At 46.0% G+C, this 24,079-nt stretch overlaps 1 protein-coding gene across 2 annotated transcripts in view; it reads right to left on the bottom strand.

Annotated features, from left to right (window-relative positions):
- Nucleotides 1–24,079, bottom strand: part of TPD52 (tumor protein D52) — a 472,585-nt gene that overhangs the window by 259,166 nt on the left and 189,340 nt on the right. For both annotated transcript variants that reach the window (XM_069621248.1, XM_069621249.1), the window contains exon 4: nucleotides 23,530–23,631. In XM_069621248.1, the coding sequence (XP_069477349.1) occupies nucleotides 23,530–23,631 (102 nt within the window). The remainder of the gene's footprint in view (nucleotides 1–23,529; nucleotides 23,632–24,079) is intronic.

Consider the following 24,079-nt stretch of genomic DNA (forward strand, 5'->3'; position numbering starts at 1 on the left):
ATCAAGCACATTGAGAGGCTAAAGGTGTAGCACAAATTGGAGACTTGAGAAGGGAGGGAAGGTGGGCGGACTTCCATGAAATGGTAGACGAATATGAAACACATGTGGATCAATTCATCCTATATACCGGCATGCTGAGAAACATTACGAGAAGATGGGCAGATTGGGAAGACCAGGATGAGGAGACAGCATTAGACGTATGGTATGACATTGCAGAGGGAAAGCACACAACCTCCAGATTATATGAACAGCTACTGAAAGTTAAAAACCCACAGGAGCAACACACGAGGCAGCGTTGGGAGGAGGAGTTGGGGAGACCCCTCAGCGACCAAGAATGGACCAGGGCCCTACGATACCCAAAAAAGGTATCCAGAAATGCAAGATTTAGGCAGGCGCAGCTATATGTAACACACAGAGCGTATCTCACACCCAAAAAGATGAATAAAGTCCAGATGGGAGGCCAGAGCGGGTGCCCCCGCTGCTCGTCAGAAGAAGCGGACATGGTACACATGTTCTGGTCCTGCCCAGTGATACAAGAGTTCTGGGACGGGATCAGACTTAAGATAGCAAGAAGCGGACTTCAAATCCAGGCGGAATACCACGAAAAGTACCTACTGGGCCTCTTCTCGAGAGGGAGTAAACACGAATCGCACCTGGCGAAGATGAAAGACTTAATAAGTATACTGGCCAAGAGAAGGATAGCAATGACATGGAAGTCAAGGGAGGGCCCACGCGTAGAAGCATGGTGGTCAGAACTTCAGAAGTGGACGCAGGCAGAGACAGTGGTGTGGACGAGTGCAGTGATAAGAGGGGAAGGTGAAACTGCGCACAAATTGACTGCATGGAACACACTAATACAAGACCTCTTTGGCCACCCGGAGGAGGGAACTCAGAAGATCCCTCGGAAAAAGAGGATCCATAGACGAAATAGAAAGGCCAAGCACGAAGCCCAAGAATATAACATTATGCGTACCAGACCTGGTGTTCGACCCAACAGGAGGTCCCGACTGAACTAACAAGGTCGTTGGGGAAACCATGAAACTACAGCGGAAGGGCAAGATCCGTACAAAGTGCCCATAAGCCATTTATGTTATGGTTGTTTGTATGTTATTTGTTTTGTTGTTGTTAAAAGAAAACAAAGAAATAAAAAAAAAATAAGAGTCAACCCTCACCTCAAATCCCAGTCACACCTCAAGGTCGGGATTTCCAACTAGGCCCTAGGTCCATTCCAATCTCGGTCCAATGGACATGTGAGGACATTGATAGAGTCATGAGAAGGATGACCTTTATGGCAAATTGATTCAAAAAGAACCCAGATTCTTTCCAAAATGTTCAAATCACCCCTCCCACTACAGGCGCCTCTGGTTCTCAAATCCCTGCAGATGCCCCCGTCACTGATGACACTGTGCGCACTTTTAACGTATTACTCGTCTTGATTTTGCCACAGTGCTCCGTGACAGCAGAGTTCTTTGCTGGCGCATCTTTATCTTTGGTAGAAATAAAACTTTTTCTCCTCGCAAGTGGTGTGCTGGGCCTTTTTCCCTAGTTGGTTACATTTTTTCTGGTGTGAGCGTTGAGGGGTTTCTCTACACTACGTAGGTGAGGTGCATTAAGGGAAGGCTCAGAGAAATAGGGGGAACACCACAGGTTTGAGAAAGGTAGGGGATGTCCTGAGTGTTAGTCTTAGTAGTGCACTGTGGTGGCGCGAGTTATGGTTGCTTACCTTACCATAACTGGCGAATTTCTGGGGGTTTTCGATTTTACTTGTAACCATAATATCCCTTTAACAAACTTTTTCCATAGGTTTTTATTAGTGCAACTTAACCATAACGTCCCCCTAACAATTTGTTTTTACTGAATATATATATGTTCACAACAAAAACATTGTTAAAGGGACGTTTTGGTTAAGTTGCGCTACTAAAAACCTATGAAATTCAATGGAAAACGTTGTTACATGGACGTTATGGTTACAAGTAAAACCGAACAACCTCAGAAATTCGCCAGTTATGGTAAGCTAAGCAACCATAACTCACGCCACCACTGTGCACTGCAAGGACTAACACCCATGACATCAAAGATGACATCACAAATGTATCCGTAGCATGTCAGCATCTTCAAATGCACTTTTAAATAGTTGTGGAAGAGCATCTGCATCCGTTGCACACCTATACCCATCCATAGGTGATCCACTGTGTGCTGTTAACACCTCCCCTGTCGCCAACCCTAGGGATTCATACGGTAGGCTACTGCATTTCAGGTACTCCTGCCGACTACGTGGGTGGCTCTGCAAACCTACCAATGTGTGACTGAAGCACGCCTGGCTGTATGACACCCACTGGTAAACATGGAACAGCAACCCGCAGTGTAACATGGGCATGTTCACAAGCAGTGTGACGGAAAGTTTCAAGAGGTCACCTGCAGGTAGTTCAGTTGACGAAAACATGCAACTGCTGGTGGGACAGTTTGTAGTGAGTCTGCAAAATGGGAAAGCTGGTGCGGCTTGGTCACGCACATACTAGTGCATATAAAGGCAAGTTAGCAAACAACAGAATGTGCAGAGCGCAGACAATGTTAGTGGTGCTTAGAAAAGTACTGTACCTGCATGGGTTGCACAGAATAAATGCCTTCCTCCTCCACATAATGAAGCTGTGTTTCCCGTTGTTGTAAACATTCTTGTATTCCAGAATGTATACATCTCTGTGAATGCTACTCCTAAGACTAGTGGCGTAGAATGAAGTGTTTGTACAGCATGTGACGACAACTGAAATGAAAGCACAAGGGACCAGTGGGCAGTCTACCGCCCTTTCAATAGTTACATAGGATAATTTCATGTACAGCATTTGCCACATCTGCTTTGGGAAGGGTGCGTCCGGGAGCATAACAATGACTGGCGCCTATGTAAGTGACCGCCAACCAATAATTCCTTCTCTCGGCATGTCCCCTATGGTATCCATGCAGGTGTTGCCCCTTCTGTTCCGGGCCTTTCCTGCCGTTCCTTCTGTGGCGTGTCAGAAGACCATAATAAATGGGAATGAACTGGGAAAGGAAAAAAGGGAAATAAAAAAGCACTTTTCAGAGATGAACAATAGAATTGCCAGTGAACGGATGCAGGGCGGGAGGCGTGGCACTGTGCAAAACACTGTAGTTCAATCGGTTGGAAAGGGAGTCGCTGTAGAAAGTGGTTTCTTTACGTGTTGCACAGCGTTTTGAAGAGTATCAGTGTGCAACACTTGCTACAAAAAGTTTTCCACTACTTTCAAGAAGGGCACCAAGGCAATTTGAATGCAGAAATTGGGATGGCAGGCATAGTAAGATGAACGTTATAGCTGGGGTAAATTGTTCGTGCTGTGAAACGTCCCCCTAACAATTTGTTTTCACTGAATATATATATATTCACTAACAAAAACATTGTTAAAGGGACGTTATGGTTAAGTTGCGCTACTAAAAACCTATCAAATTCAATGGAAAAACGTTGTAACATGGACGTTAGTTGTTGTTCCTGCTGTGAAACGTAATTTTCCCATGTGTGATGTACGCCATTGGCACATGTCGTACAAAGGCACAAATGCACTTCTTCGCAATGTACCGTGCTTTCTTCATTTGTGTACCAAATAAGAAATGATGTAGCCACATCGTGTGTCTGCATAATGCGATAGAAAGTTATGCAAGAGATCGAAAACAAATGCATCACCTGGGCAAGTGCCTCCTTCATCGCAAATGGCACTGAAACGCATGCTGTGCAATTTTCCCTCCACAATAAACAACAATAATGTCGGCATGATTGCGTGCCACCAAAGTGTCACACAGACAAACCAAATCAGTCACTTCATTGTAGGTACTCCATAGCTCTACACATCCACATGAAAGATTCCAAAATGAGCAGCCACTGCAAAGTGTTCTCCATTCACTTTCAATCAATGTATTTCGAACTCCCATAGAACCCGCACACTGTGGCTCCTGAAACACACAGCCATAACCGCACCCCCTGCATTTCTGTCCACAAATACACTTTGTACCACAGTCTGTGTGTACACACCGCAACCAGAAACCTCACTCATTGACCAATCCCGTAGCCTCTACAGGTCCATTTGTATGGCCATCATCTGCAAAAGGGGCGTATCTGACAAGTGCTACCTTGCAACTATCGTGATATTCGCTGACTTTTCATCTGTGCGCGTGCGGGAGTAACGTTCAACCAGGGTAGGGGACGTCGTTAGTTGTGGCGGCTCTTAAAAGAGCCTTTTTTTTTTAAAGGTGCTTCCATAGAAACACCTTTTTTTGCGTTTTTTATAAGTATTTCTGTGTTTTCTACATCAGCTCACATTCTTACAATAGGGACTTCACTGCAGCCTGTAGATTGTGAAAGAAAATGTCATTGCCACTGGTCGACAAAGACATGCTGTTTCCTTTGAAAAGGTGTATATATCGAGAACAAATGTTGTCATTCTCACAGGAGAACATACCAGCAGCACTCAAGAAGTCACATATGCTTATGTTGATGAGACCCCTTCCAACCTCTGGCTGGTGACAGGAATCATTGAAATCGTTCCACACTATTCTTGGGGTATACTTGAGAAATGCACCTTGGCAGTGGGAAAAATGTGCTGCACTGCTTTCATCATCTTCTTAAGTTGACGGTACACACGGGAAAAAGACATGGAACCCTAAATGAAGGCTCCAAAGTGCACAACCACAACATGTACAGGTCCGGAAGTGGCCATGTGTTGACATTCTACAAGCGCTCCGCTGAAACAGCACGCTTCGACACTGCGCCACAAAGCCTCCACTCCCTCCAAACCGAAATTGGCAAAAAAGCCTTCTTGGAGGGCATACACGACCAGATCTTCCACAAAGGCATCACCCACAACGAAAAATGTGCATCCTGCCATGTTTGCCAGCCGCACTACCCAAACTAATGGAAACAAATATTGCTGTCCTTTCCTGTGACGCACACCCTGAGCACCCGATTGGACATTCCCCACAGTCTCATTTCCATTGGCCACCATGGTGAGATGCGCAGAATGTGGCACATGCCTTTCCCCAAGTACTGTGAGGGCCGTGCCCCAGTGAAGCAAGAGGAGTCCTTCTTCCTATTGCTGCTCTTGCCTGTGACGAACACCTTGAGCACCTGATTGGACAAAGGCCATAGTCCCATGTCCCTTGGCCAGCATGGTGAGAAACGCAGAATGTGGCATGTACGCTTCCCCAAGTACCAGGAGGGCCGCGCCCCTTTAAAGCAGGAGGACTACTTTTTCCTTTACAATCCAGCCATGCATGCAAGGCACTAGGGCCTCCCCACAGAAAACACATCATAGTACAGGCTATGGTTAAATGCTCGTGTCATGTGTACTGCACTCCCCATCTGCAATTGAGCCTGCCAGCTATCACCCTGGCCACGTATTTGCACGCACGGCTGCTTAACTTTGCGTTGGGTTTGGCTGAACAGTATGTAGGAGCCTGTGTACGTTAGACATAGTTTACATGTGTTCTGCTGAGCACAGCCTTTCATGCTGCAATATCTTACAGCACTCCCAAAAGCAGGGGGATTATAAGGGCCAAACCATAGGAAATGCACATGGTGGCATGTGGCTCTCTATTGTTCAACAGGTGCAATGATGTACACTGTATGCTAATGTACGCATACCGGCTCACTTCTGCTGCTGTACCAAGTCTACAATGTCCTCCACAACCATTGTGTAAAAGTCACCAACTTCTCGTTCAAGGCCGGCCATATACTTTTTTTGCAAAGTTTGGTGAGCATTCCTCCAGGGGGAGCAAAGTTATAAGCCGCCGGAAAAGTGCTCTTCCTATGAGTTTAGCCGCGGGCCGTGTAATATATGTATGGGATACATTACTCACCGTAATAGTATTTCTGATGCTTATATCTGCATCAGATATAAGCATCAGAAATACGATTCTAGTGGACGCTGCAGGGTATTACAGTTGTTTTCAGGTGAGTACAGGTGTATCCAAGCAGATATGTATCAGACAAGCTCATAAGCATCCATGCACCTTCTCTCCAAGGGGATGAAGGGTGGATGCATGTGAATCAAAGCAGATACAAGCATCAGAAAAACAATTACGGTGAGTAATGCATCCCTTCTGAGGATTGTGGAATATGATTGGATCACATGCTGTGCAAAGATTAGCGAGCAGTGTTAGGGGAAGGTGGTGGGTTGTGAGAAGGTTCATGGGCAAACAGATGTTTTAGAACCGCTTGTCCTACCTGTGTATCTGTGTTGGAATGGGTGTCAATGCAGTAGTGCTGAGTGAAAGTGTGTACTGAGCTCCATGTAGCTGCTTTGCAAATGCTGTCTAAAGGGACATTTGCAATAAATGCCAGAGTAGCTCCTGTGCTCCTTGTGGAGTGAGCTCTTGATGTGAAAGGCAGTGTCTTGTCTGACTATGCATCTGAAAATGGCATGCTTTTAAATGCGGTCTCCTTCTCTGCCTGGGGCTATGGAGACAAAGTAAAGGACCGCCCTCCTTACATCTAGTGTGTGGAGTTTTACCTCAGCGGAGCCTTTTGGGTTCTGGATGAAAGCCGGAAGCTCCATGGAGTGGTTCACATGAAATTTAGAGATGAACTTAGGAGAGAACCTAGGATGAATATGTAAAACCAGTTTGTCTTTGTGTATGACAAAGAAAGGATCCTGCACTGACAACGCTTGCAATTCACTAACTCTTCTTATGGAAGTAATAGCCACTAAGGCAGTCTTGTAAGTCAGGTGTTTAAGACTGGACTTGTGCATCAGCTCAAAAGGGTTTCCCATGAGCTTAGCAAGTACTACATTGAGATCCCATCGTGGCGGTGGGTTCGAAATTGGAGGGTGGAGTCTCTTTACTCCCTTCATGAATGCTTTGATGACCAGCACTTTCCACCACGATACATTATTGTGGAAGGAGGTGTAAGCCGACAAGGCAGCCAAGTGGACCTTTATAGAGTTGAATACTAACCCCGAGTCTAGCAAGTGGCTTTTATAGTTTAGAATGTGGGATGGGGTACATTCCATGGGGTTTATTTGTTTAGACTAGCACCAAATTACAAATCTCTTCCACTTGTCGAAATAACAGTGTCTAGTGTTTGGCTTTTGTGCCTCCTTTAGGATATCCATACACCTCTGTGGTAGGTTAAGATGTCCGAACTCTATGACTTCAGGAGCCACGCTGCCAAGTTCATCGAGTGAGGTTGCAGGTGCACTGTTAATCCCCCGTATTGAGTGAATAAGTTGGTCTGGCACTGGAGTTTGATGGGATTGCACATCGCCAATTTGCGCAGATGTGGATACCATGGCTGTATTGCCCACATAGGAGCAACTAGGATGAGCGTCACTTGTTCCTTGTGGATCTTGTTCACCACTTTGTTCATGAGAGGAGTCGGGGGGGAAAGCGTTAGCAAATCTCCCTGCCAAGTTCATCCATATGGCGTTCCCCTTGGAGCATGTTAGGTGAACCTCGACACGAAGTCTGGGCATTGTTTGTTTTTGCTTGTAGCAAACAAGTCTAGCATGGGAAACTGCATAGAGAGAAGAGGTGGTCTACGACCCTTGTGTCTAGCTGCCACTCATGTTCCTCTGGTAGGGGATCTCTGCTCAGTGAGAGAGTTGACTTCCCCTGGAACGTGTTGGGAGGATAGGAATATTTTCCATTTGAGTGCCCATTTCCAAATTTGTTTTGCTAGTTTGGACCGATTTAGAGAACATGTGCCCCCCCTTTTTTGTTGATGTAAAACATCGCTGTAGTGCTGTCGGTGAGGACTTGCACCGACTGCTTTGCTAGGTGTATCTCAGTTGCCTGAAGGGCCTTGAACACTGCCAGTAGTTCCAGCAGATTGATGTGATTCTGCGCCGTGGCACCAGTCCACAGATCTTGTGCTGTGTGATGAAGGTGATGAGCCCCTCACCCGGCGAGAGACGCGTCTGTCGTAACTATCACCTGCATTTCTGGATCCTGGAAGGGTTTCCCTTCAACAGATTTTTCCTTTTCCACCAGCGAAGGCTTTGTACTAGTGTTGGCAAAACGACCACTAGATCGTCCCACTGACCACTTGCCTGAGACCACCGTTTCGCCAACCATTCCTGCATGGGTCACATGCACAGGCGTACGTGCGTTACCAGGTAAATGCAAGATGCCATCATGCCTAGCAAACGCATAGCTTTGCGTACGCTTATTTGGTGGCTGGTCTGATAATGAGGTATTTGCAGTAGCATATTTTGGACCCTTTTCTCTGACGGGAAGACTAGCCCCTCTTTTGAGCCTATTAAAGATCCTAGAAACTGTTTGGTTGTACTTGGCACTATGCTCGATTTTTTCTCATTTATTGAGAAGCTCAATTGAAAGAGAAGGTTGATAGTTATTTGAATGTTTTGCCTGCCAATTTGGGAAGTCTCCCCTGTAATCAGCCAGTCGTCCAGGTAAGGGTACACAGGGATTGCTTCCCTGCGCAGGTGTGCTGCCACCACCACCAGTACCTTTGTGAATACCCTTGGTGCGGATACTATTCCGAAGGGTAGCACCTTGAATTGGTAGTGCTGGTTTGCTATCTTCAACCGCAAGAATCTTTTGTGCGCTGGGAACATTGAAATATGAAAATAGGCATCTTTCATATCCATTGTTGCCATGTAGTCTCCCTGCTTTAGCAGGGGGATTACCTCTTGCAGCATAGTATTGCAGAACTTTTGTGCCTTGACATAGGTGTTTGCAGGGCGTAGGTCTAATACTGGGCACATTGTTAGATCTTTTCTTGGCACAAGGAAGTAGGTTAAATAAATACCCTTGTTTACCTGGTTCACCAGGACGGCTTCTATGATGTCCTTTTGGAGCAGCGTTGCAATTTCCTCGAGAAGGATGCGTTGTTCTTCCTTCCAGTGAGTCTTTTGACGCGGGGGATGGTTCTGTGGTCGCTGGATTAGTTCCACACAATAACCGCCCGCCATGGTGGATAGCACCCCTTTGTCTGAGGTGATTCCCTCCCATGCTTGGGTGAAGTTTGAAATAAACCCTCCTACTGGAGCGGGAAGTCAGTGTTTTGGAGGTGTGGCTCCACTTCTAGAAGAGAAGGACCTCCCCCGGCCGCGAGATCTGCGCTGTCCCCTTTGGTAACCTTGTGAGGCCTGGCCTTGATTGTTACCCCAGGATGATCCCCGATATTGGTTGTAGCTTGAACCCCTCTGTGAATTTTGTCTTCGAAAGCAACAAAAATGATTATTATCACTTCTTTGCCTTGTGGGTTTATTGGTGAGATGGCCCAAGGTCTTTAAGGTGTTGCATTCCTTTATAGCAGATTTTAGGACGTCTTCAACAGCCTTTCTGAAGAGGACGTTGGGCTCAATAGGCACATTAAGAAGCGTAGCTTGAGTCTCCAGTTTGAAGCCGGACTGGAGTAGCCACGCATGTCTCTTAATAATTGTTCCTTCTGCAATAATCCTGCGTTGTCAGCTGCGTCTAAATTACTTTTCAGAATGCAGCTTCAAACTGCTCTGTCTTGTGCCGCTACCAGGGCCAATTGTGTCTTAAGGGGTTCAGGAGCTGAAGACAATAATGCGGACACTTCATCCCATTTATGGCAGTTATAACTCGCCAGAAGTGTGGTATTGTTGGTGATTCTCGCCTGAAATTCAGCCGTTGAGGCTTCTTTCCGCCCCTTAGTGTATAGTTTCTTACTCTCCTTGTCAGGTGGTACCGCCGAAGAGGCCAAGGGTGTCCCTGCTCTCTTTCTTGTTGTTGTTACTATAAGAGAGTCTGGTTTGAGCTGTCCCCTGAGATAGAGAGGATCTGTGGGAGCCCAGCGTTAGAGCTTCTCGATGCGTGGATTAACTGCCCGCGTCTGGTTAGTTGTCTCCAGAGAGGGCTGGATCCTCTGCTGGATAGATTGCAGGATGGGAATGAACTGAATGACTGTTCTTTTATTCCCCAAAATGTTCTCAACAAAGTCTTTGGGGGTCATTGCGAGGTTGGAGGTAAAAAACTTTTACCAGCATGGAGCTAATACCGTGTCCGTGTAGGAAAGAGGACGCAAACAGTGGCGTATTACGAGTTCACGTGCACGAGCGTAGCGGCATGGCGGTATCGACAGTAATGCAGAGTTTGTCTTTCGAATAACCTCAAGAGAGAAGCTCAGATCAAGAAAAAAAGAGATCTGGATTTAGTTGCCCAGAAAGTGAGTTCAGTTGGGAACACACCCCGCACAGTGAAGGACGTGCGCAAAAGACGGGACGACCTGCGCCTCAGAGTCCAAAACATCATGTCGGCCAGCCGGAGCCAGGGCCTGGCTACTGGCGGTGGGCCTAGCTCCCCAATCAAACTAAGCCGCTGGGAAGAAACCTGCACCAGCACTATTGGCATTGAGGCGATTGAAGGTGTGGGCGACATGGAACGTGGTGCCACCTCATCGGCAGATGGAGGCGAGTGTCCCAAGAAAACACTGTAATGCAGAGTATGATGATAGTCCAGCAATTTGACCGTGCCATGAGGCAATGCATGGCCCATTACAGACAGGACACATCCCTGCCTAGATGCCGTCCTCAGCACTGACACATCCACATGCATGCAGCATGCCAATGCCATACCCGAGACACACCCCATAAACATGGAAACGGCATTAGTCACACTGCACACAGTCCACAACAGAAATGCATGTCACACAGTATACACCACCTCAAACATGTGTGACCCTGACGTATGCCTGCATGCTCCCCCCATATAGTAAGCAACCTGATTGTCAAAACTCCAATACAAATACGGGATGTGTTTTTTAACCAGGTGGGCTAATCCCGATTGTTTATGGCTTTTAGCCATCTTCGACGAGGCCTGTCGAACTTCGGCTGTGGAGTGACCCGACGACTCGCCAGCAGACGTATGACATTCGGGAACGGATTCAGGCACAACGTCTGTGCTGTCTTTAGACAGTCGGGGCCTATCATGTGGAGATCGAGACCTCGAGTGCCCAGACGACAGGAATTCTTTGAACCTCTCCATAGACATCGTGTGAGGGCCCTTGGTCGACGAACGTGTCGAGTCACGGCCCTTGGCTGTGTGTTTAGTGGTAGGGGCAGTGTGAGTGCTGATGCCACCGGGGGTCGTCCCCGTAACAGGGCTGCCGGGCTGTCTGGTGGGGGCAGGGGCTTGCACTTGGGATACCGATGTTTCCCCGTCACCTTCGCAGTCCGAAAATGCAGCATTGCTGCCATCGATCTAAGTCCCTTCCATGTCTATGGTGGGCTCAGCGCTTAAACGGTCCTTTAACGTCTCAGGTTTAAAGAGCTTACAGGCTCGACAGTTCCCTTCGACGTGATCCCGTGGGAGACAAAGGTTGCACACCAGATGCTTGTCGACCCAGGGGAATTTTTTGTGGCAACTTGGGCAGAACTTGAAAGGGGTTCTATTCATAATTAAATGAAATGGCAGCTAGGCAAAGATAATGTACGAAAAGGGGTAAATACATTCTCCAATGTGCTCCCCCCTCTCTCGCTACTGTGTGGGCCGAAAGCCCGAAGCGGCCCTCCAAGGCCAAAAGGATCTGTCGATCAGAGTCTTCTTCACCGCTGAAGGAAATGTTATTGAGAGTCGGTGAGCGAAGATATAATGTATAGGAAGAGTAACTACCTCTAATTGATTAATCAATGGCGTTATGCTGAAATTAGAACTCTGCGATTTTGCGTCCGTCTACGATGGCAAAAAAAAACAATCTAAGCAGATTCCACAAGCCTCAGCAATATATATATATATAGTCCATTTCAATCGTAACAGTATTTGTAAGGGAGTTACGGTTTACAATTAAGACAAGGGACCTCATAACAAGTATGCCGGTACGGAAATAGCGTTGCCGGTAGATCCGTTCTGGACCGGCATAGTCTGAGTTGCCATGCCGGTAACATCGGCACCGCAAGTGGCCCACCGCATCCGGCAACACTGTTGCTGGAATCTGCAGAGAGACACAGCAGCTGTGCCCGAGATACCGGCATGGCGTCTTTCACATACCGAGCTGCACGGACACGCAATTACCGGCATGTACATGCCAGTAGCAACGTGAAAAAGGTGCCGGAAACACTGGCATCACGGACCAGGCGTTAAGTAGATTCAGGTGTGTAGAAACATGCCACAGGTGTACGAAATCAGCACAGGTGCTACCAATAAGCAGTGCTACAGCACAAAAGGACCACTCCCACACCCCTTACAACACCACCATTCTAGCAGTAGCAGTAGCAGTACCGGAGCTGTAGGCCATGCCTGCAGGCCTACTACTTGAAGAGGCAGGGAGACAGAAGATGCAGCGGAGGCGCTTGAGGAGAATGAGGACCATCATGGCCAAGCAAAACCCCAATGTGCAGCAGGTTGCAGCCTGCAGGCAGCCACCACTTTCACACTTAAGGGCCACACCTTTCAACCTGAGCCAAAGCCAGATCCACACCCTGTACTGGCTAGACAGGGACACCATCACTTCAATAGTGGACCTGACCCATGGCGACCTGGACAGCCTCATAAATATCCGCACAGCCATAGCCCCCTTGCTCGCACAGCCATACCCCCCCTTTCTCAAGGTAGTATCTGTGCTACACTTCCTAGCCACAGGAACATACCAACACACTGTGGGTGAGCTGCATGGGATACTGCAACCCTGTTTGTCGCGTGTCCTGTTCCAGGTCATTGATGCACTCCTACCTCACGTTAGAGACCACATCAGTCTACCCAGGACTGCTGACCAGGTTAATGGCACAAAAATAGCCTTCCATGCCCTTGCAGGCATGCCAAACATCATTGGTGCTTTGGACTGCACATATGTGGAGCGGATGGCCAGGCATGCTGTGGAGACAGTTTACTGCAACATAAAACTTTATCATTCACTGAACGTGCAGATGGTGTGTTATGCCCGCCACCTCATCACCCATTGCTGTGCCAGATTTCCCGGTTCAACCCACAACTCCATTGTGCTGCATACCTGGCTTCTGGGTGAGTCTAACTACAATGGCATGTGCACTGTTGTATTATGGGCATGTATAACACCCATCACCAGTGGCTGTGCACAGTGTATGCATCAATCCATTATTTCTCCTACTTCTATGCGCTCACACAATTACAAAAAAACCATCAAAGTGCACAGAGACTGGATAGGGTGGTTAAAGGGGAAGGTAGACCATGAATAAGAGCAAGGATCATTAATTTCGACAATAGTACAACAAGTAAAGCTACAAACGGTATGGGGAGATGAACCTACTTTGTATTGTGAGTGCATTAAACGTGCAAGTGTACAGGTGTTACTCAAGGTGCAACACAGTAATAGCATGGCTGAATGCAAGGTGTTGACAGGGGTGTCTCAATTTAGGAAAATGATCCAGTACATGCATGACAACATCAATTCTGTACATCAATGAACAGAAATGAACTACATGTACCAGAATACCCCACACCAAAGTGACAAAATGAAGCACAAACACAGTCAAGCAAACCCACAACACCTGATGCAGAGACAGAGAATACTTATGCTCCAACCCACATAACACCAGTTTCCTGCACATCAATTGGCCAGGTCCCCTGCCTGTTAGAACTGCACAATCACACATGCATCTAATTTGAAATCTAAATGTTTTCTAGTACATAAGTCAGGTTTTGTTTTATGGACATATTGGTAATAGTGCATTGTAACATAATAATGACACATACACCAGTTCCATTTGTGTCAGTTGTTCTGAAAGGGTTAGAGGTCATGTTGTCTACGAATGGGCCATATGAATGCCACTGTACACCACATAACCAACACTCATTCTCACAGTGTGCATTTCTGGTACCCAAAATAGGACATATGCTAGCTAAACTGCATTTTGCATGTGCATGATTGTCTTCTCAAATGAACACTATACAGCGTGTGCCAACATGATACAGGCAGAAGTATGACATTGTACACTTTCTGTTGCTGCCATGCAGGGGATGCTGGCTATCCCCTGATTCCATGGTTTATGACCCCCGTGAGGCAACCACAAAACACCTACAAGCAGGCATACAACCGTGCCCATGTACGTACTCAGTGCACCATTGAACAGCCATTTGGCCTGTTAAAGGCGAGGTTCCGGTGCCCGAACAGATCAGGGGGAGCACTAATCTACAGCCATGAAAAGGTGGAAAAGATAGTCTTTGCCACTGCCATGTTGCACACCATGTATATCAGATGCAACGTCCCACTGCCCTCCTCCCGACATGGAGATGCACCAACCAGAGGCTGAGGATGACAGTGATGTGGAGCTGGCATGGATGGACGTGTCGCACAAGATGAACTTTTACACCACTACTTCTAATCACCTGTCACCAACGTGGCACAGGCCAGCTAGCACACTGGGCACTGCACATGAATAAAATCACTCACAATGAAAAATCAATGTACAGTCAGGATTTTTTTTTGCAACACCAACTATATTTCGTGATAAGAAAATATATACAAATGTGAAATGTCTTAACTCACGATACTATACACATCAACCATCCCTCCACAGAGCCCCTCCCCAACTATCCCTCCCCACTCTCCAGCTATCCCTCCCCAAATATACATCCCCAACTGTCTCTAGCCAACTCCTGTCATGTTTTGCAATGTACATTAGCACCACTCAGAGACAGGGCACATATGCGTCCATGGCATATTTGCGTCTGCTTTTTGGTTCCGGTGTGCGGCTGTGTGCTGAGTGGGACAGTCGCATGGAACGCCGCCTTGGGCTGCTCTGCACCGAACTACCAGGTGTAGTGCTTGTTGATGGTGCAGGGGTGGTGCCATGGGCTGTCAGCCCAGGAAAGCCTGTAGCAACATGGCCATTGTTTCGGCAATGGACGGCATCATGCTGTTCCCCTCGCTTACCCTCCGTGGCATCTGGACAGCGACCAAGTGCACATGAATTGCTTCTTCCACTGGCCTACACGCTCTCACACATTAGCTGGGCCTCCTGAAGGTGTTGCTGCACCAGGTGTAGCTCCATCCTGGTAAGGAGGCCTTCAATATCCCTCACACTGGTGAAGGGGGGACGTTGGGGGCTAATTAGGCCCATGGGGCTGAAGAGTAGGGGCTCCTCAATGCTCTGGTTCATAGTGTCTCCAGTTTCCAGACCACCCTCACCCACTGTGTCATCTCCAAAGCACGCATGTGCACGGCCTTGTGTCAGTGGTGGCACTGCTACTTCGGGGGCTGCTGGGGTGGGTGCAGCTTGTGGGGCCTGCAGTGGCAGTGCCGGAGGAACCACGGGGGCTGGCGGTGGCAGTGCTGGAGGAACCACGGGGGCATACAGTGGCAGGGCGGGAGGAACCACGAGGGCCTGCGGTGGCAGTACGGGAGGACCAAGGAGCCGGCAGAGGCAGTGCTGGAGGAACCACAGGGCCCGAGGTTGCTGGAAGGATGCAGCTGGGGTTGCAGTTGTACGAGTCCTAGATTGAGGTGGTGGTGGTCCTTCGGCGTCGACGCCTGGTGCCCCTTGATGTGCTGGGATGGGCATCCTCATTGCCAGATGATGTGCCTGAGGGAGTCAGAAAGGCAGGGCATCAATGATGAGTGTGGATTGATGAGGCAGACATTAATGCTTTTGCTTTTTGATGACAGTGCTGTGTCAGGGACATGGCGGGGGACATGGCATGGTGCACACGTGCTTGGGTCATGGATACTGCGCAGGTGGATGTGTGATGTACGTACATGGTGTGTGGTGTGCCGGAGATACTGTTGTGGTGTACTGGCAACTTCTGGGTTTGCTGTTAGGGGTGTGGCACACATGCTGTGTGATGTCGTGTTGGGGAGGGTTGTGCCATGGATGGGGTCCCCATGTGCCTGCTGCCTGCAGCACTTACAGGTATCAATGGAAGTTTGTTCTCATGGGTTGGCCTGACTGGGACAAGGGAGTCACATGTTTCCTTGGTGTGTGACGCTGGTCATTTGTGGGTGGTGTAGGTGCTTGGCACTGACGTGACTTTGTGCCTCAGCTAGCAGGCCAGAAACACAACAATTATGCTGTGGCAGGGGAATGTGTGTCTGAGTGGCAGCAGGAGCATGTTATGTTGGCGATACAGTACCTGTGTTATGTTCTTTGTGTGCTTGGGGTATGAGTGAGGTTTGGGGGGGAAGGTGTATGTTGCTTTCTGCAAACAGGTTGCAGGTTGTGGGGAGCCGTCAGGGCTGTACTGGTGTTGTGCACAACGCACTTAACATATTTTTGCAGCTCTAGTGTGTGCAGGGTGAACAGGGAGGTTGATGTGACATTGGGGTTGCGTGTAATCACCAGCCTCCTCGGATGTCATGGCTCCGGCCTATGCACCACCAACACCTTCTATGGACTTGAGGTGCAGCACACTGCTGCATGTCTCCTCCCAGGGCTGCAGGTGGCCAGGGGATGCGCTGCCGCCACCTGTGGCCATGCCCTGTCTGCGCTGGGCTGACAGGAGGTTGTGCACCCTCAACCTTAGGTCATCCCACTGTTAGGCACAATTATATGCAGTACCCTTTGGGAACACCACACACAATTAAGACTACAAGTGATAGTACAAATTCACCTTTGGTACATGCCTGTACTACACTGTTAAAGTGGTAGCAGTAGCGGAGCAGCAGCCAGACTTATCTCAAGAGTAAGTGAGCAGTATCAAATAGTTACACAAAGGACAGCAATTATTATGATTCAGGCAACCACTGACTCAAGGTTTTCAAGTAAAAACATATACATTTATTTCACTCTTCAGTTGTAAAACATTACACCATTATAAGCAGTTTAAACAAAATCACACTCTCAATACACCACACCACTTCCCTTAAATCCCAGAAAAGGTAAGCTCAAAAAAATAAGGTGGTAGCAAAATGGCACTACAGCAATTTAAAAGAGAGGGAAAGACAAAAGTTATTAGAAATTAGATCAAACCAACAGGTAAGTACTCAGGGCAGTTGAACAAGAGGAACTTCAGTGAGGAGATCAGATCAATGGGTCAAAAGTATTTTCCTCAAGATCACACACTTTCCCCACGGCTGAATGAAACGAGCAACTGGGTTTGCACAATACCTTAAAACGGAGAGGAAGCTGTAGCTGAGGCGGACGTTCCTGGTAGTTCCTGCAGGCTCATGGTTCCTGAAGCGACTGTCGGACTGATCAGAAGTAGAAAGACTGGAGGGTCCTGGACTACCCAGGGAAGAAACCAGCAGCAGAGCAAAGCAACGAATAAAAGGTGCACTCCTTAAAACCCAAGCAGGGTCCGACCTTCCTGGCTATCCGGCCCACTGTAGCTCTGTACAGCGAATTCGATCAGAGGAGGGGTCCTGGCTTGCAGTTTGGGCGAACTGGTTGGTCCCACCAGCTCAAGGAAAGAAGTTTCCCGGAGGATCTTCTCTGTCTTCAGATTCTGGAGATTCGGACCTGCAGCAGGGCTTCACCGGCTGGTTCAGTCGTTGTAGGGGTCTTCTTCAGCCAGTTCCTTGTTGGTTCTTTCGTTCCAGTGGCGACTGTCTTTTCAGTCCCAGAGACATGCTTTTTATGCAGTTTTCCCCCATTCATACAGCCTGGCTGTCAATCACACAGCAGGGTGGCTGGCCTGGCAAGGCCAGTCCCCTTAGCCAATTAGACAAGAGTGTGACTTGGGTTACCAAGGGAACCCATGGCAGGGGTCCAAAGTCCCCTCCCTCACATCCTGCCTACCCAGACTTTCAGGCACCTTAAGGAGGGCTTCTTTGCAGAAGCCCGCGAAAAGACAGCGAACAAAGGAATTCTCCCCGGTTTGGCGCACAAAGAAGAACACGAGAAAGACTAACAAAAAGAAATGGCGACTAAACCCAGCCGGAGCCAAAATAAAATGTATTTAGTCAAGCGGGTTTATGTTCGAGGCTAATATAATAGCCGAAAACAACACCATGGTTATATGATATAACCGCAGTAGAAAAGTTAGGGTAGTTACCACTGCCACCAGCCAAGTATTAATGTAAAGGAAGCGAAACAGTGCTCCAAGAGACACAGACAAGAAGTGATAAGAATTAACCCTTTCCAATACTCCATGTAAGATGGGGTGTACTGGGTCTGTACTTTAAAGAGACTACATAAAGATAATGGCAACTTTACATGTTTCTGGGAGACAGTAGTCAGTCCCAGAAAAATGGAGTCGGAGGGCAGTCTAAAAGACAACCCTGTGTTACTGCACTGAGGGTGCTGTTTAACACACACAAAAATGGTGCTCATGGAGTAGGTGTAAGATTACACAAATGGTAAAAACACACACAGCAAAACACATGTAAGAGTGGGGGGAAAAAAGGCTCTCACTCTTACCAGGTGAAAAAATAAATCCTAGAAATCCAGCAAAGCTACTGAGGGACTCAATTGGTAAGGGAAATTAACCATTTATGAGAATTCTCCCTAACACCCTACTGTTGTGGCAGTCACGCACAGTGCGGGGGGTTGTACCAACTGCTGTCACTTTTTGGGCAACCTCCTCCTAGATTGACTTCTTTCTGAGCTGTGCCTGCCTGCATTGGTCGGTGGAGAACAGTTGGTCTGCATGTTGGACAATGGTGTCCACCAACATGTTTAGCTCCTCCTCGCTGAAGCGCGGCTTGCGTCTCCGGGTTGCACAGACTCCTGATGTCATCTAGCTTTTTCAAAAGCTGTGTTCAGGATTGAGGTGTGTGTCCTGTTCTCTCAGGATTGCAATGGATTGTGTTTTATTAATGGCCGCCGGTCTATTTCCTGTTCCGGCGATCACTGTATTTCCGGTCACTGTAATTGCGGCACCGTTGTTCCCGGTGCTGGTGGACCCGGGAGTGTGATGCCGGATTTCGGAGGGTGTTCGCATTTTGGGTGGGGGGGGGGGGGGTTGCTGGAATTACCTTAAGCATGCCAGAATGCGCGTGAACGCTAACACAGAATCAACCGGTGTTTCCGGCAGCTGGAGTTCACGGACACTGTGGCACCAGCATGCCGGTAATTAGGATCTCTTACCAGCAAACTTGTAATGAGTTCCAAGGTGTACATTGGTGCTATTGGGGGACTAAATTTGACAGAACTAAAGTTTCCTAATATGGCAAGGGGAAAGAAATACCAGTTCAATGGTGATCACCAATTAAATAGCAATACCTTAGAATTGTGTGTTACTACCCTGTGTACTTCTAATACCGTGGTGGGTAAATATAAAATACTGAGCATCTGAAAAGGCAAATTACAACTGTATTAGCTATAGTTCTAATAGGTAAACAAAACTATGTTCTTGTGGACACCAAATTCTGCTGGATCAATGTGTGTCCAATCCTTACTTGACAATAGACGACTAGTGGTTTTCCCCAGTCTGTTGAAGAAAAAACACAGGAGGGAATACCTTGTGGGTATCGATGGTGATGCCGAGTAGGCCCTTTTGATGACTACATCCTGTAGGCACATGATGTTTCTTGTTGCTCTGAGGGTTGCTCAGAATGCTGCAATTTTGTAATATTACAGATTATTTAGACACTGAAGAGTTTCTGAGATGGTGGAGACTAGATTACTTACATTGCATGCCTGATGTATAAAAACATAGCCCCATTGGAAGTCAAAATTGAATTTTATAGTTAGTAAAGTGTAATATAAGTGGTAATAGTCACACAAACCTGCGAAAAGTTCTGAGGCCTCAGAAACATAGGCAAAAAGATGTTCTACCTTACGTTTCCCGTCACCAAACCAAAGATCAACATATTGTAGGTGGCTGGCTCAGAATGTATTTTAAAATCTGGAGCTTCCACCCCACCTAGTGCATACATTAACTTAAGTACTGATAATCCAATTTACTGTACAGTCATTCCAATATAACTGAATCAGTATAATATCCAGTGTGCTAATTATACCCCTGAAAATCTTTGATTAAACGCATTGCCTGGAGTTAGGGAGGATCTTGCAAAGAGCAGACCAGAATTTAGATCGACCTATCTTTGCCTACCAAAAAAGCATTTCCATAGAAAAGGAACACCATCCATGTGGCCAATGTGGGGTATGTAAACTGAAAAGAAAATCGCAAAGTGTTGACCTGGGAATGAATAGACCTTGGACACAGAATAATTTTTCCAATTGTAACACTGATCATATTATTTATTTGATTATCTACACGTGTGGTTTGAAATATATAGGTTAAACCAACCGGAAGATGAAGAAGAGAATTATGGAACAAAGGAGCTGTTTGAAAAACAACACAGACAAAGATCCGATGGTCAAGCATTTTGTTGCTAAAAAACATAGCTGAAAAGAATTTGAATGGACAGTGTTGCAGACTATAAAAGCCAAAACCAACAAACGACAGAGGTGAAACTGTTAAGACAGGAGCATACATTTATTTTCCTCAACAGACGTGACACAACAGGCCTTAATGAAGGCATTGAGTGGCACAAGATGAAATGAAGGATTGCTCGAGATCTACGGTTTGATGTGTTATTAATGACACACTTAGAGGGCAGGGTTGTTCAGATTAGTGCATCTAGGGCCACAATGGGTGCCGGGGGAAGAGGGTTTTACTGTTCTCCCTCTGCTGATCTTAGCAATAGGTGTTTGCTTGAACATGGCCTTACTCAGTCTGGTATATGAATTGGATTCCTAATGCACAATTGGTGCATGCACAATTGGTGCATCCAATTCAGAATTAGTTTAGATAGAGTTATATGACTGTTTTTTGACAGAAATATTTTTAGGCCCTGTCATTGGGCTTTGTACATTTTATGGAGGGACTACCAACTCATGACTGTGTTTCCATGTACTATTCTTGTGGAGTAGATTTTACAGCGTTTCTGCTCGTACTTTTTCACATTCGTGGTTATTAAGGCTCATGCTTATGCCATTTGTAATGGAACATTAATTTAGTGCCCATGGAGGTTTTTTGGTGCTACAGCGTCTCATACATTTAGAGACAGGAAGTCCACTTGAAGATGGCCGCATCCATTTTCAGGAACTTCCATTGCAAACTGATATAGCTTGTGTTCCCCAAGCGACAGGAGAAACTTTCCTGGCTATGGAGCAGGAGTTCTGAGACTCGCACTGGGTCTCTCGTTGACAGACGGTAAGATCTACTGGGATAATGGTGGACTGAGAAACGCTTTAGAGCCCCCTCTGGTTTATTTACTTTAGAATGCTGTAAGACTATGCTGCAGGAGTTACAGTCTCTGTCCTCCTTTTTCAGATAGGCAACGATCGCCTCGCCGCATTTGGTATGGGTTGCTGAGCAACCACTACGCCGACTTTGATTCTACAACAGCGTTTTCTGAGGTAAATAAAGACCTCCCGGTTCAGGGAGCGTCCTGATATTGATTCTAATATCGTTGTTTGGATTACTGGCATCTTTACGAACAAATGATATCCCGTGTTCTAATGCAGGGTTATATAATTTTTGTACTCATTTAGTTAAGAATTATCCTGTGATGTGGATAAGCCACGCCGTACACAGTGGTTGGGATCACATGTACTGAGTGGAAGCTGCTTTTCTACAGTTCATCTGTTTGATAGGTAAGCAGCTTTGTGACTTGTAGCCTAGAGGGATGAGAGGTCCCCGTTTTTGTTCTGATTGCTGTGTTTTACAGCTACACATTCAATTTCTTGCAGGATAACACAGTGGTAGTCCATGCATTATACAGAGGCCGTCCTGGTTATATTTGATCACTGCACTTAGAGCGTATAGACTCCTAGTTAGGGGGTGGCTCTTACATATTACTAACTGATGTTATTTGGACTGTTTGAGTGCCTATTTTCTGGCAACTGGTATGTTACTTTGGTAGTTCTAAAACACATATTTGTGTTTTTCGCAGATACTTCAGATGGGGAGATTTATTCTCACTGTTTTCCTGTGACATACTCGTGAACTACACCAAGGTCCACTTGAGGTAATTGTTTTTATTAGGGACTAACCTCAAGCATGGACAGGCACTTACTTCAGAGTCCATAGCACTAATGCCTATTTTATTTGGGCGGGGGGCGGTAGTCGGTTTTTCCAGAGTGAGAAGAGATCCAAAGGTCCAAGAGGGATACAAGCTCAAGATAGTTTTTAGAGCAAATTTTCTTTTGGGGTGATAGATTATAAATCTCAAGCATTAATAGTGATGCAAACATTTAACTCCTGAGGAATGTTCACCATTTGTTTGGATTTAAAGAACAGAAACATGTCGAGCCTCAGCCTTTGTTATATGCCAAGGCTTTTTTTTAGATCGTTTTTAGAACGATAGAGGCTGTATATGAAAATAGCCTGAGACACTTTTTGCACTTTATTGCACCATTGTGAATTGATACATTTTATTTGTGCAGCATACACCATTTGGAGTGTATGAGTCTGTATGGTAAGATGTTTTCTAGTTAATTGTATGTTATTGATTGGGTTTTAATATTAAAGTACTTCTGCAATTTTTTAATAAGCTGATTGTTCTTTCCACTTTATTTGATATTAGATTGTTGGTGTCAGCTTCTTACTGTGGATGCCGGAATTTATTACCTGCTAATTGTTTTTCTGTACAAAGACTTTTGTACCATTACTCAAGTTACTCCATTTTAACCAACGTAAACCTGCTTTGTTTTATTTATTAACATTGTTGGACACTCTTACATGTTTTATATTGAATACTTACTTCGGCCAAACACTGAATACAGGCAAGGATGCCCCAGAATGTTTCCAATATTTGACAATATTAGCTCTTTTAGAAAATGTTATATTCATTGTTAATGAGAGTTTAATACTGTATTGAGTCTGTTTGATGGCATATACTTGGAACTCTGAATAAGCTTAAACTGAATGAAAGATCGGGGTCTTAGGTGAACTGCTACATCATCTCATTTATTAAATATAACACATTTGGCATATAAACAAACTTCAGCACTGATCTTTTCCACAATCCTAGAGAGATTAGATCACAGCATTAAACTAGATTTTGCACCCGTGAACTAAAGAACAATCTCAATATCTTGATGTTAATGACTGTAAATGCAGTCCACAATGCCTAATGAGTCAGTGAACTGGCTTAACATAAATGAGAATAAGCCAATGGTAGTTGGTGCTAATAGAGATCTATTAAGGAAAATTGGAAGGAGGAGCAGAGGACAGTTTTTTAATATGTACAGAAAAGACCCAACCCACACCAATGCACTGTCTTTAACTTATCTTGAAAAACTCAAAGTAAGACCACAAGTTAAAATTGCAAAATAACTCCTCAACAAAGGAAGTGTACACTTTTCAATAATTAAGCCACAAATATTAAAAGCCCAATGTTTAGATACAAAAAAAGCAGACACACATGTAACATGCAATACTCAAATCAATTTCAGTTCAAGCACTCACTATAAGCAAAGACAGTTTAATTTGCATAACAATAGGTTGATAATGAGATCAAATGGAAATCAAAGCATGTTTTTCAAACCCTTCAGATAATGAGGAAGTTTTTCCTTATAATTATATTTTATTTCAGGCAAATAAGGCAAACTCCTCCAAATGTCAATGATTTAAGTCCTTCCGTATACTGTTCAGCACCACGGCATTCTAATTCATGGAACAATAAATAAATAACAATCTATAAAGTATTTAACATATTGAGCATTAATAACTTACTTTACATCCTCCAGCTTCTTGGTAATGACAGACCCAACTGATGAGAATGCTGCAGAGGCTTTCTGTCCAGCCTGACTCAGAGTTTCTGTTGTTTTCTTGTATCTATGGAAAAGCGTGAATTTATGGTAAGGTTGAATATTAAACCAAAGTAAAACAACTGTCTGCTTGCTACTTTACATAGTTATGTGTGTAGCACGCACACACACACAAACACACACACACACACACACACACACACACACACACACACACACACCCCCCACCCCCCCCACCACCCCGCCACCCCCCTTTAAATCTAATTTTGAGTGTCTCTGTTGTGTGGTTATCATTAGGAATCGAACCTATCCATTTGAAAGAGAGGCCCACACTAAAATAGTAACTGATGGTAATAACGAGCAATGCTCTGGCATAAAGGGCTGGAAAAAGCCATGCCATTCTGGGGAGGACTTACTTCTGTGTAGAGTCAATGAGCATGGCCTGAGGGAAACTCAATGGAGCAGGCCATAAACCTCAGTCATGGAAATGGGAGAGGATTGGATTTGGTTTCCTT

The sequence above is a fragment of the Ambystoma mexicanum genome, chromosome 5q (assembly GCF_040938575.1).
Source record: "Ambystoma mexicanum isolate Mex_15411 chromosome 5q, UKY_AmexF1_1, whole genome shotgun sequence".
Lineage (NCBI taxonomy): Eukaryota > Metazoa > Chordata > Amphibia > Caudata > Ambystomatidae > Ambystoma > Ambystoma mexicanum.